Source organism: Alosa alosa, chromosome 1, assembly GCF_017589495.1.
Source record: "Alosa alosa isolate M-15738 ecotype Scorff River chromosome 1, AALO_Geno_1.1, whole genome shotgun sequence".
Lineage (NCBI taxonomy): Eukaryota > Metazoa > Chordata > Actinopteri > Clupeiformes > Clupeidae > Alosa > Alosa alosa.
Genome location: NC_063189.1, coordinates 38,033,246 through 38,048,322, shown reverse-complemented (window position 1 = coordinate 38,048,322; position 15,077 = coordinate 38,033,246). Strand labels below are relative to the sequence as shown.

General features: G+C 40.2%; 1 protein-coding gene across 1 annotated transcript; it reads right to left on the bottom strand.

The window, feature by feature from the left end:
• Nucleotides 1-12,816: 12,816 nt before the first annotated feature.
• On the bottom strand, nucleotides 12,817-14,877 carry LOC125300624. Its single transcript, XM_048252717.1, has 4 exons — nucleotides 14,639-14,877; nucleotides 14,135-14,241; nucleotides 13,991-14,064; nucleotides 12,817-13,136 (listed from the first exon to the last, which is right to left on the bottom strand). Exons 1-4 carry the CDS (start codon nucleotides 14,837-14,839, stop codon nucleotides 12,817-12,819), a joined length of 702 nt encoding a protein of 233 aa, XP_048108674.1. The 5' UTR covers nucleotides 14,840-14,877.
• Nucleotides 14,878-15,077: the final 200 nt, after the last annotated feature.

The window sequence follows — 15,077 nt, the reverse complement described above, 5'->3', positions numbered from 1 at the left end:
AGTCAACCTACCCAATGCAAAGCATACCGCTTCTGATCGAGTACGGCAACAATACAAGGACAAAACGCAGCAGAGCTGCAGTATACCGTTTCTCCAAAGGGGGCTCCAAAACACCAATCTCAATAAAGCTGCTTAATTACGGCGAAAATCACATACAAACTCTAAACTACATTTCTAACTATGTTACACCCACCTCCCCTGAATTTCACCAAAATCGAGCAGCAACCAAATAGTACTTCCAAAGGCAAAAAGTACACTACTTTCAAACACTAGACAGAGGGTCACCAATTACAGGACAGCCAACCACAAAGGTATCCAATAAGAATGAAGTGGAAGAAGAGGTACGCAAACTCTCACACAACCAACCACTGGCAGTAAAGCTAATCAGAAAAGCTAGGACCACATAACCATGTTACCAAACGTGTGTATGACCTCAACTCTAACTATGTCTAATCATGAAAAACCTGAAACACTGACCTGCAGATAGCCTGCATAGACGGATGTGTGTGAACAATAACTTGTCTTGACATAGTTTGAATCAGTCTGTCAACTGGCTTTAGAATGCGACCAGGGATGGATTACTGCACGGGCCTACCGGGCCCAGGGGCCCAAGAGGTCAGGGGGCCCTGAAGCCCAAGCCTTTGCATGGAGTCATTGCCTCAATATCAACAAATCAGGATGTATCTGATTGAATTTATTATTGGCCATCCCCAAAATGCACCAGAATACAGGAAATCACATCAAACAAATTATTTTTTTTCTGGGGGAGGACACTCAAACCCCCTCTCCCACATATACGACAATAAGTGGGGGGCCCTTAATACATCTGGGCCCAGGGGCCCAAAAGTTCATAATCGGCCCATGAATGCGACCAAATCTAGACCTCACCTGTGCGGATGTACTAGGATTTTCAGACTGTGAGACATAAGCTACTGTATCAACATTGTTCATGTCATTAGCTTTGTCTGTATATTACTAATCTGTGTAGATATAATATTATAATCTGTCTGTGTATATTACTATATTACTAATATATTAATTAAGCAACCAACTTTATTGTAAGGGTCCTATGATGAGTGGTTCATAATGGGATAGGTAATAACAAATAGATAAATAATAATATGTCATTAATTTGTATATTAACATATAGTTTGTAAATAAACATTTAACATTTAAATGTAAGAAATAACTGTTAATTAGTGCCAAAAAATACATTTAGTTAACCATTAGCAAATATTAATACAATATTAGTTAATAGATTTGTTAAAACATAAACATCCAGATTGTATGCAAACAACTGATATTTAATTAATAAACTATTAACTTTAACAAATAGATATTTTAGTAACAATTAACAAATATTAACAAAGGGTTAGGTAATTACTAGTTTGCTATTTATTATGGCACCTTATAATGGAGTGTTACCCAGTAGTCTAACCTACTAGTGATAAAGGCATGGATTAGTTTAAACAACAATTAGCAGTAGTAATGTAGGCTAATAACTCCACGCAAATACTGTGTCTTCTCCCTCATTGAGAACGGAAATGGTTTGCCTAAATGCTGTGTTGTTAAAGAGTAAGCACTATTGCGCTGCCTGTTGCATTTAGCAGGCTTTGGGCAGGCTGCAGTTCCAACATAGCTCTGAGTGAATCATGTAGTACAATACTCATCCATCAGAGGACAGTTATAACACCGGCTGATATAATTATTTTTGTACACAGATGAGATCACACATAAAGCATAAATCCTAGCCAAATAGCAAGATTACTACAACAAACCAATGAGGCTACAAGATAAAATGTCACACCCAATGTCAGTGGTGTTTCCCATTTAGAAGAGCTGCTTGAATATGAAACTTTGGAGAATTTGGGAGAAGCTTTAAAGGGACACCAGGCAACGTTTTCGTGTTAATTAATTATCTTATTAAGTCGGTATATGGTTAAATGACTCATTACGGGGTGAATGAAGGCTCTCTCGCCCGCCCCTACTGCCTGTAGGAAGAATATCCACTTGCAAGTTCGGTGTATCCTACCCGCCGACCGAAGCAGGATCAGTTTACAGCACAGAGGCAGGCTAACGAAACGCTAGCGATTGTTGCAAACGTGTGTATAATGGCAGAGCCGGCGTAGAAGCAGCGAAAACCCTTGACGGAAGACGCAAAGAAAAGGAAAAGAGTGGTGTCCCTTTAATGATTCTTCAATCGCCATGAAGGCATAATTAGGCTATGTGTTCAAGTTAGGTGACAATAGCTAACTCCTCCCTGCCATTGCAAGTTTGTTAAGTTTGCCAGTTAACTTTATTTTCATTATTTTTTTAATGAATGATATTGTGTGGAACACTAGCTAAACTACTAAACCAAGGAAATGGCCTAGCCTAGCCATCATCATGGCCACAGTCAGAATATTTGCCATGTTTTATACAATCAACTTTGTTCTAAAAGCTGTAGTCGGCTTTAATACTTTCTTGCAGCTAATGGAATAACAATCAATGATTGGTCTTTGGAGACCTGGTGCCTTGTGAAGTCTTGCCTTGTATATACCTTGTATAACTTCTGCCTTGAAAATGTTTGAATTACATCAGTACCAAGTACTTTCTATGTTAAGCCAGATGCATAGACCAGAATACAATATCGGCAATATAGATGTAAATAAAGCATATGATAGTGGGTAATAAAACACAAATTTATTGATGGGAGATACTACAGTTTCCTCAGGAGCCCCATAAGAGATTATCCACAACTTTTAACTGAGACTCAAATGTCCAATGGTTCAAACCACTAGAATTAATAACATTATGTATGCTATGCACAGCGCACTGTGCATCCTTATACCACTCTCCCTCTGTGATAGAATGATTGTGTCATGGCCCTCAACGGCACGCAATGTCCAAATGACACACTCTCACACACTCAATCCATCAGATGTGGGTCACCCCACAGAATGATGAATGTGTGTTTGGCGCCTCCAGGGGCCCCAGGTTCCCCTTTGTGCTGCGTGCCCCCGGGCACAGAGACCTGCTCCACTCCCGTGGGGTGCACAGGGCTGCAGGGGCTTTAACTATGAGTGCAAAAATAACTTGCCATGTATCAGAAGGCTTTTCTCCCTATGCATTTTGTCAGAGGCTTATTAAATCACCGCACACTGGGAATTCCCTACAGGAATGGAGTTGGGACTGTGTGTGTAGCCCTTCTGATCCCAGTCTGTGGGGAGTTGTGGAGCTTGCTCTTGTTTTGTATCTATTTCTCTTTCTCTCTCTCACACTCTGTCTTTACCTGCAGTTTACACCTCTGGCAATATAACAGTTTCACAGCATACAAATGCCATGGGATATCAAATACAATGCTAATTCCTTTTGCAACCTTTTGCAACTTTGTAAAGAAGACGTTGGCAGATATGAACAGAATAGCAATTATGCCTTATGGGTATTCTTTTTTGTTTATTGCAGAAACATAGACTAATTGTACTGCAACCAAAGAGGCTACACACAATGTTACTTCTGTTGGTCCCTCAAATGCATTTAGTGTTATCCATTGAAGCAAAGTGTCAGTAGATATGGGCTCTGTGAATTTACCTAATAGGTTTTCAGAGACATCTGCAAACTTGCTGTGGGGAAAATTATTACTGTAGGTTTCTCTGACATAGTCTTGCCAAGATGAAGTCCAAAATAACTAAAATATCTTAAGAGCCACCCTCACACATGGGCCCATAATTAGAGCTGTCCACTCCTCTTCACTCATTTTTGTGCCAACTTAATATTTTTTTATACAACAGTTATGTGTGGTGAAAAAAAACCTCTCTCGTCGCTGATTGGGAAGGTAATCTGCCGACCGATGGAAACGTTGAAATAGTGTTCCAGATTAGTATCTCCCTGAAAGGAGATTTAGGTAGGCATGGCCAGGCTAGTCGTGGGGCTATACACATACATAAAAAAATTGAAACGGTGTAGACAATATCGGCTTTCATGATGCTAATCAATCGTTTAGCTCTTGTGCTGAAAATCACTCAATCACAATGTCTCCATACTTTTCCAAACTGCCTGTTACCGGTACATCCTCTGCACTGTCCTGCCCTTACTTTAAAGAGCTAGGCTAATTATTAGCATGTTCTACATATCTAGCCTGGTCCCTTGCTGACTCAAGCACCATTGGAGCTCACACCACACCTCCCCACAGCACTGTCCTCACTTCCCAGGAAGACATGTCATACCAGGGCATCTCTCTGTAGTTGGGGCAGTAGGCTACATGGAGGTGTGAGAGAAGGGAGAAGGCGGTCATGGTGGTGGTGGTGGTGGTGGTGTGTGTGTGTGTGTGTGTGTGTGTGTGTGTGTGTGTGTGTGTGTGAGTGTGTGTCAATGTTCCCTCTAAGCTGCGCGCGCGCGGCCGCGCAGACCAGTCGAAGTGGCCGCGCAATAGATTTTTCAGACCACGCACATTTTTCAGACCGCACAAACAATTTTTTTCCAGGGGTTAAAAATCTGAGCATCAACGCGTTAGTTAGAATGTTTACATACAAAGTATCCTTTAGGCTACTCTAGGCGGGCCCTGCTCCAGTTATGTAGTAGGCTACCATGGCGAAAAGAAAGGCAGAGCAGATGCCCCAGAAAAAGTCTGCCTAACGTTTAAACATGAGTGGCTAGATGAAATACTCCAATCTGACACAAAAGATGGTCCAGGTAGGAAAAAACTTTCAGACATATTTCTACTAAAGGAGGTGGTGATCTGCAAATTCTGCTCGAGGCAAAAGTTAAAAGGAGAGTTTCATTGGGAAAACTTGGTCTGAGTGGAAGCTTGATTATCTAAAGCATTATCTGACGCACAGAAAGTCCATGTAGACGCATTGAAAACTATCGATCAAATTCTCCCCGAAACTAATAAATCCCAAGAGAGACGAATTCAGAGAGCACGATCCGACCCTGAACAAATAAAGTTATTAATCGACAATGTGATGGTAGCAATTAACACCAACATGTCCATTAGGGTGGTTCACAAAATTAATTTTCACCAAATTTTGTCAGATCGCGTTTTGTCTTGTTCCAATTGGCATTGTAAGCATCTGTACCAAAAATGGAGTCAATTGCACATTTAGGGGTGGCACACTTTTTCACAATATTGACACATACACAATACATGATGTATTGGTATCCGGATAAAACCATTGCAGATTCTGCATTGAAGAGCATTGGATGACATTTGTGGTATCTGTCAGAAGAACTCGCCGCCCTGGCATTTTTTGACCGCCATTGGTGGTGGTTAGTGAGGTCCCCCCTTCCTGTGAAGCGCTTTGAGTGTTGAGAAAAGCGCTAAATAAATGTAACGTGTTATTGTGTTGTGTTGAAGAAAAAGAGACAATGCTGAGAAATCTTGAAAGACGCCCTGGGAAGATGCTCAAAGACTTGATACCAAGTCTTTCTTCCACAAGAACAGTACAGCTACCATCTCTGGCCTCGTCACTCACTGCTCAATCCACTTCTTTGAGGTTCTTACTGAAGGCCAAATGGATGGCAGAAGTAACCCTGATGATGTGAGGTCCATTCTCACAGATGAGAATCTGCGTCAAATAGTTAATTCCTTGAAGGTCATCAACGACAGCGCACCATACTTATCTTTTATTTTGTTCATGTTTCTGGTTCCTGCGAAAGTTATGCATTCTTAGGTAGAGCAATTGTGAAAAAGTGTGCCACCCTTTACTGGCGTCCTATTGGCTCAATTTTTGGTACAGATGTTCAAAATGTCAAAAGGAACAAGGCAAAATGCAATCTGGCAAAATTTGGAAAACTTTTACTCATTCCATTATATTGTGAACCACCCTAATGTCCATGTTATCAGTTCAGGATACACGATCATATAGCACGATGCTTGTGCTTTACATTACGTTTTGGAAGCAAACTGATTTCAGTTACAAGACAGTTTTTTTCTGGAATCATTCAGCTTTCAGGATGCCCTGCATAAAACATCCTTGATGCCATTACCAAGTTCTACACAGACCATGCAAAATGGTATGTTTACTTCAGATGATGCTTAAAGGCTGTATCAGCGATTACAGCTGAACAAAACGTCACATCTGTTGATGTTCAAACAAAACAGAGAGCTAGCTTGCTACTCCCTCCCCCTCCCTCCCGTGCAATTGAAACTCTCCTATACGCGCATCTCGTCGGTTATTGGTTGGAACACTTTATTTTGCCTATGAGTGGTTGCCAAGACTTGTTGGTAGCAATTGTTTTTGTGTACAGATCTCGGAGCCTAGGCTGACTACAGAGACACGTTTTTTTGACGGCCTGCTTATGGCAGACAGCTAGCGGATCGCTAGGAAAGATTAGATGAATTTGATCATTTATGTTTGGGCCTTTTTTGTGCCTGAAATCGCTGATACAACCTTTAATGTTGGGCAGACTTAAAGGAGTGGCTGCTTTACTGAAGCGTCCGGTACCGCACCTGACAAGATGAGCCACATAGCCAGATAGGCCTATCTCCCTCAATGAAATTCAAATGATATGTTTTGTAGCCTAGTTTGTTGCAAACCACTCCAGTTATAAAATTGTTTAGGCTATCTTTAGGAAAAATGACACAATGTCAATTTAACAGTCAATTTAATAAGCCCTGCATTAGCATTTTTTCTTTCACTGAAGTTCCACTTAAATGTTGCACCTGCTGAGAAATGACTCCTTGGATACTTAATGATATATATATAAATATATATATATATATATATATATATATATATATATATATATATATATCATTATCAGTCATAACCAGTGAACCAGTCATTAACTCTCTAAACCTTATTGAAGTTCAACCAAAAGATCCTTTAAGTTCAACTAAACTGACTGGTAAAACACCATCATTAAAATCATCATTAAAAAGTCCAACCATTATAAAGGATATTGAATAAATATCAACCTTTTTAGACATATTGATGCATTTGCGGTCATCTCTTTGAATTCCCTATGGCAAATCCAGGCTCATGGTCATTTTCAGCAGGTCGTGTGGTTGCAAATGCTGAAATGTGCGTTCAGAAAAAAATGTATTTGCTCAGTGCTGAAAAAAATTAGAGGGAACGTTGGTGTGTGTGTGTGTGTGTGGGTGTGTGTGTGTGTGGGTGGGTGTGGGGTGTACACAGCACATGGCTCAACAACAGCACACTTACCTGCAGCTGAAATTGAAGTCATAAATATTTCATCTTCTCCACTCCAAAACAAGCTCTTCGGCCCCCTCCGTGTTAGTGTCCATGTCAGGCACCAGATGATACTGTATACTCAGCTTGAGATCCAAGTTGTGTAAAATTGATTATTAAACAAGCATACTATTCAATATTGAATGCTTGATCACAAAAAAAATCTCCTGGGCAATTCAAGCAGGAGACTTTTTTTCAAAAATTTTTCTTCAGCAGATGAATAATACATTACAATACAATACGTTAATGGAGGGTTACACCTTATTTTCACTAATAACGGCTCTGCTCCCACCTACTTGAATGCCCTCATACAGACATACGCTACCTCCAGACCAGGCGCTCCTCAGATCTAACGATTATCTAGCTCTACCACCGTGCGGCCAGGCCAATCCAAACTTTTCTCATCTGTTGTTCCTCGTTGGTGGAACACACTGCCAGTTCCTACAAGGGCAGGGACATCCCTCTCCATCTTCAAAAAACTCCTGAAGACCCAGCTCTTTAGAGAACATCTCCTCTCATAGCACCACTTACAACAAGTCTTGCTGATCCTAGCACTTACCACCAGTCTTGAACTGACACTCAACTGTTTAAAAACAGCACTCACTGATGCACTTATTCTTACTGTACTCTACCATTTTTAAATTGTCCTAAAATTGTTGAGAGAATTGCTTTAAAACTTAAACTGTTCACCATGTTAGTCGCTTTGGTTAAAAATGCGTTAGCCAAATGTAATGTAATGTAATGTAATGTAATGTAATATACTGTGCACATTCCACATGACAATAGGCCAAACAGCATCACAGAATGATGGTTCATCGGGAGGTTACTTCACCTGTCTGTGTGCAGTAACAGTAACAGGTGTCGGATGGGTTGTTAAAGAACACGGCAACTTTTTTGGGAAAATAACCTTATTTGCCATTTAACCCAGAGTTAGATTAGAAGAGCTAGAGTTATAAGCTAACTGGTCTCACAGACTTCCAGTGAATTATGCTAAGTTAGGCTACATGTAACAGTTTCAGACTGGGTTATTGCACGGGGTGGGTAGATGGCAAATAAGCTAATTTGTTGCTTTAGCTGTCACTCATGTCAGAAGGTCAGCTGGAGGGGAACACAAGCATTTATAAATACAGATGTATTAAACACACACATACACTAAGGGACAGAAAAAAAGGCTGAACCAAGAGTAGAATGAGTGAATGAATTCAGTCAACCTCTTGCTTGTGAATTGGGCCAAGATGGCAGATTCATTAGGTGTTAGCAAACAAACAAGCTGCATGGAATGTCACTTTGCATTTCAAGCAGCTATCGATCATATGATGGTGCCGGTGCAGAATTGATTCTCCTGATAAGAGGTTGTGCTGCAGAGCAGTGGAAGGCCCCTGGAAGATTAGCTCCACATTAGGTAGACAGGATGGGAGTCCGTATGACTGCCTGATGGGAAAGGACACTTGAGGGGGCACAAAGAAGTGAACATGCCCTCCTCCCATTCGACTGATCAATAGTCACCTCAGCTGAGACCCATATTAAGACTCACAACTGGCTAGCATGAATCTATTGCAGACACTGTTAACTTGCAGGGGATGGTGCAGGTGCGCTAGTTCTGGCATGCAGCATACAGTAGGTTCACTGCAGTGTCCACTAGGACCGTGACATTAGTGGAAGTGTGAGCGATGATGAATAAGTGGATTAAAAGTTCCAGGAGTTAGGTGGAGCTATAGCACAGCGTTAGCCGTTAGTCGTTTCCTGAACACACACACACCCCATCTCTTTCCTACTCATTTCCTGTCCACTCTCCACTGCCCTGTCCATTCAAGGCAAAAATGCTCAAAAATGTAGTTAAAAAGAGCCAGGAGTTGTTTTCAAGAAAAACAGTGTCATGGTCTACAAAAACCCATAACTGAACCAGGAAATATGGACAATCAAATTTGATGTAGTACAAAATTGCTGGTAAGCATTTATGACTTTAATCACTCTGTGGACAATTCTGCTTTGCCTTTCAAACCAGATCTTTATGACTGTTGGCTTCTCTCTCATAAATGATCAAGCTGGATCAATGTGCTCTACAAATGTGGTCATTTTCTGGATTAGTTGCATCAGTTGCTGCTGTAACAATGAATGTGTGTGTGTGTGTGTGTGTGTGTGTGTGTGTGTGTGTGTGTGTGTGTGTGTGTGTTTGTGTGTGCTGAATCCAAAAGGGCAGTGTGCCTTTGGTCAGCAACAGTAATCCTGTTAGCCCCAAGTTTGGCATGTAGTGAGACTGAGATTCTGTCTTGATGACCTATAGAGAGCTTATTTTCTCACAATCAGCAGTTTTGTTAGTTGATGTAACAACACAGTCTATTAACATCACATAAGAATTTCTGAATATGGTATATGATATGAATATGATGTGGATCTTACAAAGAAAAAACACAGTCATTTCTGTGGAATTTGTCTGCAAAGTTCAAACTAGCATCTAATTTCTGGAATACTGAGATTGTCTTCACTGCACAAAATCACTTTGCTCTTTTCTCCAAGTTGAAGCTTTGATGAAATATGATTCCTGAAAACTGGGCTTAACAACAGCAGAAACAGATTGAGCACACATACATACTCTACATCTTTCCATATTCCCATTCAGACCATCAGTATAAAACAGTTCCATTGCACTGATCCGATATTCATAATTCATAATTGTCAATACACCTAACGGCCCTCCTTTAATATTTAAATGTGTGAAAAGCAAACACGGCCGTGTTGGGGAAACCTCTTAAACCCATGTGATCAGGCAAATATGCAAAGAGGAGAAGCCATTAGCATGCATATGTGGGACGTGGGGAAAGCCTGCTGCACATGCCACAGACATCTCTGCATCTCCGCATATTCTTGAATTAATAAAGTATCTATCTATCTATCTATCTATCTATCTATCTATCTGTCTATCTGTCTGTCTATATGTCTGTCTATCTGTCTATATGTCTGTCTGTCTGTCCAACTCTGCACTATTATTATTGGAGGCCAAGCAGCAAAGCTGAGTAGGCACCCACTGTGTTTGTACATTTTCTTCCCTATTATTATTCTTCCACCATGAGAGTCTATGGCAGCCAGTGTTGGGGAAGTTACTTTTAAAAAGTAGTGTTTGCTCTTTACTCGTTACTTTACTTAGTTACCCTCTATGGAAAGTAACTTTTTATGTTACTTGTTACTTTTAGGTTACTTTTATGTTACTCGACTTTGGGCAGAACCCAATATCTGTTCCTAAATGTGTAGGCCTACATAAAGTTCTACTATGGAGGACATAGTAGGTATTTCTTTTGTGCTCTTTATTATAAAAAAAATCATATAGGTTTAGTCAGATTTTTTTTTTTTTTTTTTTCGCATGTCCAAATTTCCGTCAAGGATTCCCGGGACACTGTAAGACCGGGGTACATGAAACTTGGTGGGCATGTAACCCCACATGGATAGCATGGAACCTCCTTTTTTCGTTTTGATCTGTAGCCCCCCCCACTGGACTGGACCCCCCGAAAGGAGGGTAGGGCAGACACAGTTTTCTGTGAATATCTCGAGAACCGTAGGGTTTAGGAGGACCATTTTTTTTTGTATGTTGATCTCAAAATGTCAACCCATTCCATAACCACTCATTTCATGTATAGCGCCACCTAGTTAAACACAAAAAAGTAAAAATGTGTTGTAATCGCAGGTATCTGTGACCTAACATAGTCAAAACTGCACAAAATTGACCATTCGCAAGTGTTCTAAGACCTTAGATACTGTTGTTACGTCTGTCAAACATTGCGGAATTAACCAGGAAGTAGCCGTAAACAACCATTGACAACAAGGGGGGAGACCGAGTATGGAGGATTTTAATGAAGAATTAAGCGAAATATTTTGGAGAAATATATCTTTGATATCATAAAGAGCAAGGCAAAAGGGTTTGCAGTTCGCTGTGAAGGGCTATATTCACAATTTAGAGTTTACAAACGAGGGGGATAGTAATACAATTTGAGCTAAAGCCTATCGGTCCCAATGTAAAAACGAGAAGCCTCACCAACTTTTTTTACAATATACTAGTAATACTATTGTGGACCAGTCATGTTCGTGTACTGCAGGGTAAGTTAAAAAAAAATACAGCTGGTCGCTTTCACTTAAAGCATCAGCTAAATGAATAGCTATCTTTGATATCTGTTACACATAGTGACTTAGGCCTGTGCTTGTACTTACGTTAATGATACCGTTAGGCTACAAGTTAGACTAACAGCTACTGTTCTAACAATGTACTGTCACATACGAGCGAATGAATAAATAAAAAGTACACTACAGTGTGTGTGTGTGTGTGTCGAAACAAGAAGAGGTAGCTTCAACAAGTGTTCCACAAACATGGCATCAACCAAGAGGGACCAAAATAGCAGCCACACCTGTAGTAAATGTAGTGGTTGCCAAGGCCAAAATTCAAAGAAAAAGGAAACCAATTGTCAATACCTACACACACAAGAAGTAAGATGTTTCTCTCTTCAGCACATTGTCAAAAACTTGTATTTACAAACAAACAATGTATTAATGTAAATGTGAACTTTTTTTAGGAAAATGCTAGGGCCAGAAATATTCGATCTGCTGAGGGAAATTACAGATGCACCTATCAGCTACCTTGCAGATAAAGATGCACCTCAGCTAGAAGTGAAAGGCCAGAAATATGCCTTGGGATGTGGTCTAAGCCACCAGGTGAGAGAAATAACAAAAAAAGATGCAGTATCCAGGTTTATAATTTTTGTTTTATGTGTTCTTATATTGAGAATATATACATATATACATACTATAAGCATAGTCTTATCACATTGCCAACCAACACATCACACTCACAGTTGTTACTTTCTCAAAATATGAGGCTGGAAATTGGACAGTACACTCACCACATACCAAATCTGATTAATATTTCCCAGTCTTGTGTTTGGAATTTTGTGTGACACTATTTTAAACTTTTTTATTTTGGCAATAGCCCTCTCTACATGCACCCTATGCTTTGCTATACGCTTTGTTTCAACAACATCACCAGCTGGCATCTGCATTTTGGACTTTGCAAAGGGTGGCATGTTTAACTGAATGCCTATTGAATTGAGTTCATCCTCTATAAGAAATCCTTTGTCTGCCATTACACCATCACCCTTATGCAAGTACCCTTTCTCAATTAATCTTTCCAGCTGTGGAATGATTCCACACTGTTTAACTATTTCCTTGTCCGACACGGAGCCTGTGTCAAGTGTTGATGTAAACATCACAGCGCCACGGGGGTCACACGCTATAAGTGATTTTAAAGTGTTTGTGCTTTTGTAATTTGAATAACTTTGGCTTTGTAAAACAAGAGAAGTCGGGCGTTCAATTTTTAATTCAGTGCAGTCTAATAGAGCAAATGTTGTTGGATAGTCTTCCTTATAATTAGTGGGCATGTTCTGTGCAATAATGTTTCTATGGGGCCAAATGGGCAATTCACCTAGTATGTTGTACATGTAATGGATCCACGAATTGAAAATATTGCTAGCACTTTGTACACTAAGGTTGAAGGACAAGGAAAGGTTTTGCAGATCTGCATTATTGCGAAGTTTCATTAAAACAAAAAGCTGCTGGCTGCGTATGGGCATCTCATCAGTGCTTCTGTCTTTTCTGATGTATGCTATGGGACTTTTCGGTAGACTGCACAGAGGATCTTTTGGAATGCCAAATAGGGCTTAATTAACTGATTAAAGCGGTCATATGTAAAACCAGTGCTGTTTTGGAACATTTTAGGACTATGATTGTCTTGTAGCAGTTCAGGTGTTACCATCTTGTTTCGGAGTGTGTGTACGTGTACTGTCAACCTTACAATCTCTTTTTCTTTTAAATCCAATTTCTCCCTTAACTTTTCATTCTCTTCCTCTAACTTCTTCACTCTCTCCAATTGTTCTTGTTGTTCCAGGGTATCCTGGTGTTCAGACTCTGGACTCTGAAGATTCTCTGGAAAGACAAATAGTTATACATCAACTCCTTCCATTTCATTATATTTACCACTTTTCTTTTCTTTTTCACAGCTTCCCCTTGTTATTAACACAGAAATACCTACTGATGGAGAATCTTCGGCCCAACAACCTGAATTTCCTGATTTCCCTTTACCACCCCAACCCTCTCATTTCACCACAGTAATGAGTCAAATTGCCATGCAACGCTACAACAAATTAACAATGCCATTATCAGCTTGTAAATTATTAGAATACAACACCAAACCTCAAAGTAGAACAACTCTGTGGTTTGATGCTAGATCACAGTGTCTTACAGCAAGTGATTTTAAAAGAATCTGCTCTAGGAGAGCAGATTATGAAAAACTTGCAACAAGCCTTAAGCACAAATCAGCAGTGCAGACCAAGGCTATGAGAAGGGGCTTGGCATTAGAGAGTGTAGCAGCAACAGAATACACAAAACTAAGTAACAATATTGTGTTACCCTGTGGGTTTGTTGTAAATCCCCATGCCCCACACCTTGGTGTTTCACCAGACTATAAAGTAATAGAGGGAGGACAGAGCAACAACCCAGAATATGGACTTCTTGAGATAAAATGCCCTACTAAGGACAGCTTTGAAACCTTAACTTATCTTTGAAGCTGGAAGATGGAAGGTACAAACTAAAAGAGTCCCACTGCTACTATTACCAGGTGATGGGCCAGCTTGGCATTAGTGGTTTGAAGTGGTGTGACTTCTTTGTACTGTGTGTACAAAACTACCACCTGGAAATGAAGAACAAGCTTGACTCTTTCTTTTTCAATTACTACCTCAACTAGAGGGCAATAAATATCACAAACAATAAATATCACTTACCTTTGTCACTAGCATTGTTCTCTTCTTCTTCATCAGTAGTGAGGGAGATGGAGGACTGACCATCACTTTTCCATCTGTGCAAAAATAACAACAAAATAACATGTTCTTAATGCCATATTTCTATGTATTTTTTAACATACTTACCGTTTAGCTGGGGGCTTTCTGCAGCCTCCAAGGTCTCTGGTTTGGCCTGGTGTTGCTATGCTGACGGGATTTGGATAATCCGGAGTTGGTCTCCCATTTACGAAATGCTGCAATGATAACACAACACGTTGGTCCTTGTTTCTAAGAGTTACAAAGATGTCCGCTCTTTAAAAACAAGAAATATATTGTTTCGCCATATTTAGAATGATACATCCTAGGCTGTCTTTGCAAAAGTTAAATGGTGCAATCAATTAATTGTTTTGACAAGACCAGAATAGATAGAAGCTAGATAGCTAACTGTTGGTCTGCTGCAGTTAGCTACAGTTACAGCTGCTACGTTAGTTCATTGGGCACACACTAGCATAACACTGGTTTCATACGCTAGCCTATAATGTTATTACATACTAACTACATTACCTTTTTAACGATGTATAATAAAATCTAGTCGAACTATATGAACTAAACAGTGAGATGACAAGTTAGCTCGTACTATCAACAACTTACCTTGGAGCAGATGTAGGTATTTTTATTTGTTTTCGTTGGGTTGAGCTGACTATGCGGTCTCCCACATAGTTTAATCCACTGAAGGCATCTCTCATGTTGGGTTTTGGGTTTGGGGAAGGGGAAAAAACAGACACCACCCTCCAATCTTTCTGGATATCTCGTATCCGAGTGGCAGGTACCATATGCGCTGCGTTTAGGCATGACCGAAAAAAGCCCAATGTTTGACAGACCTTCCTTGGATGGCGACCGTTGCTAACATAGGATTGGACAGTACGCGTTCTGAGGCGAAAGGTCAATTGGAAGTGTAGGATCATTATGACACCCTCTGAATGCACGCCAAGTTTCGTGGAATTCTGTTCATGGGGGGCCACACAATAAATTAATTTATGTTACTATACACCAACTGGCCTGTAGGTGGCCGGAGACAGTTTTCTGTGAA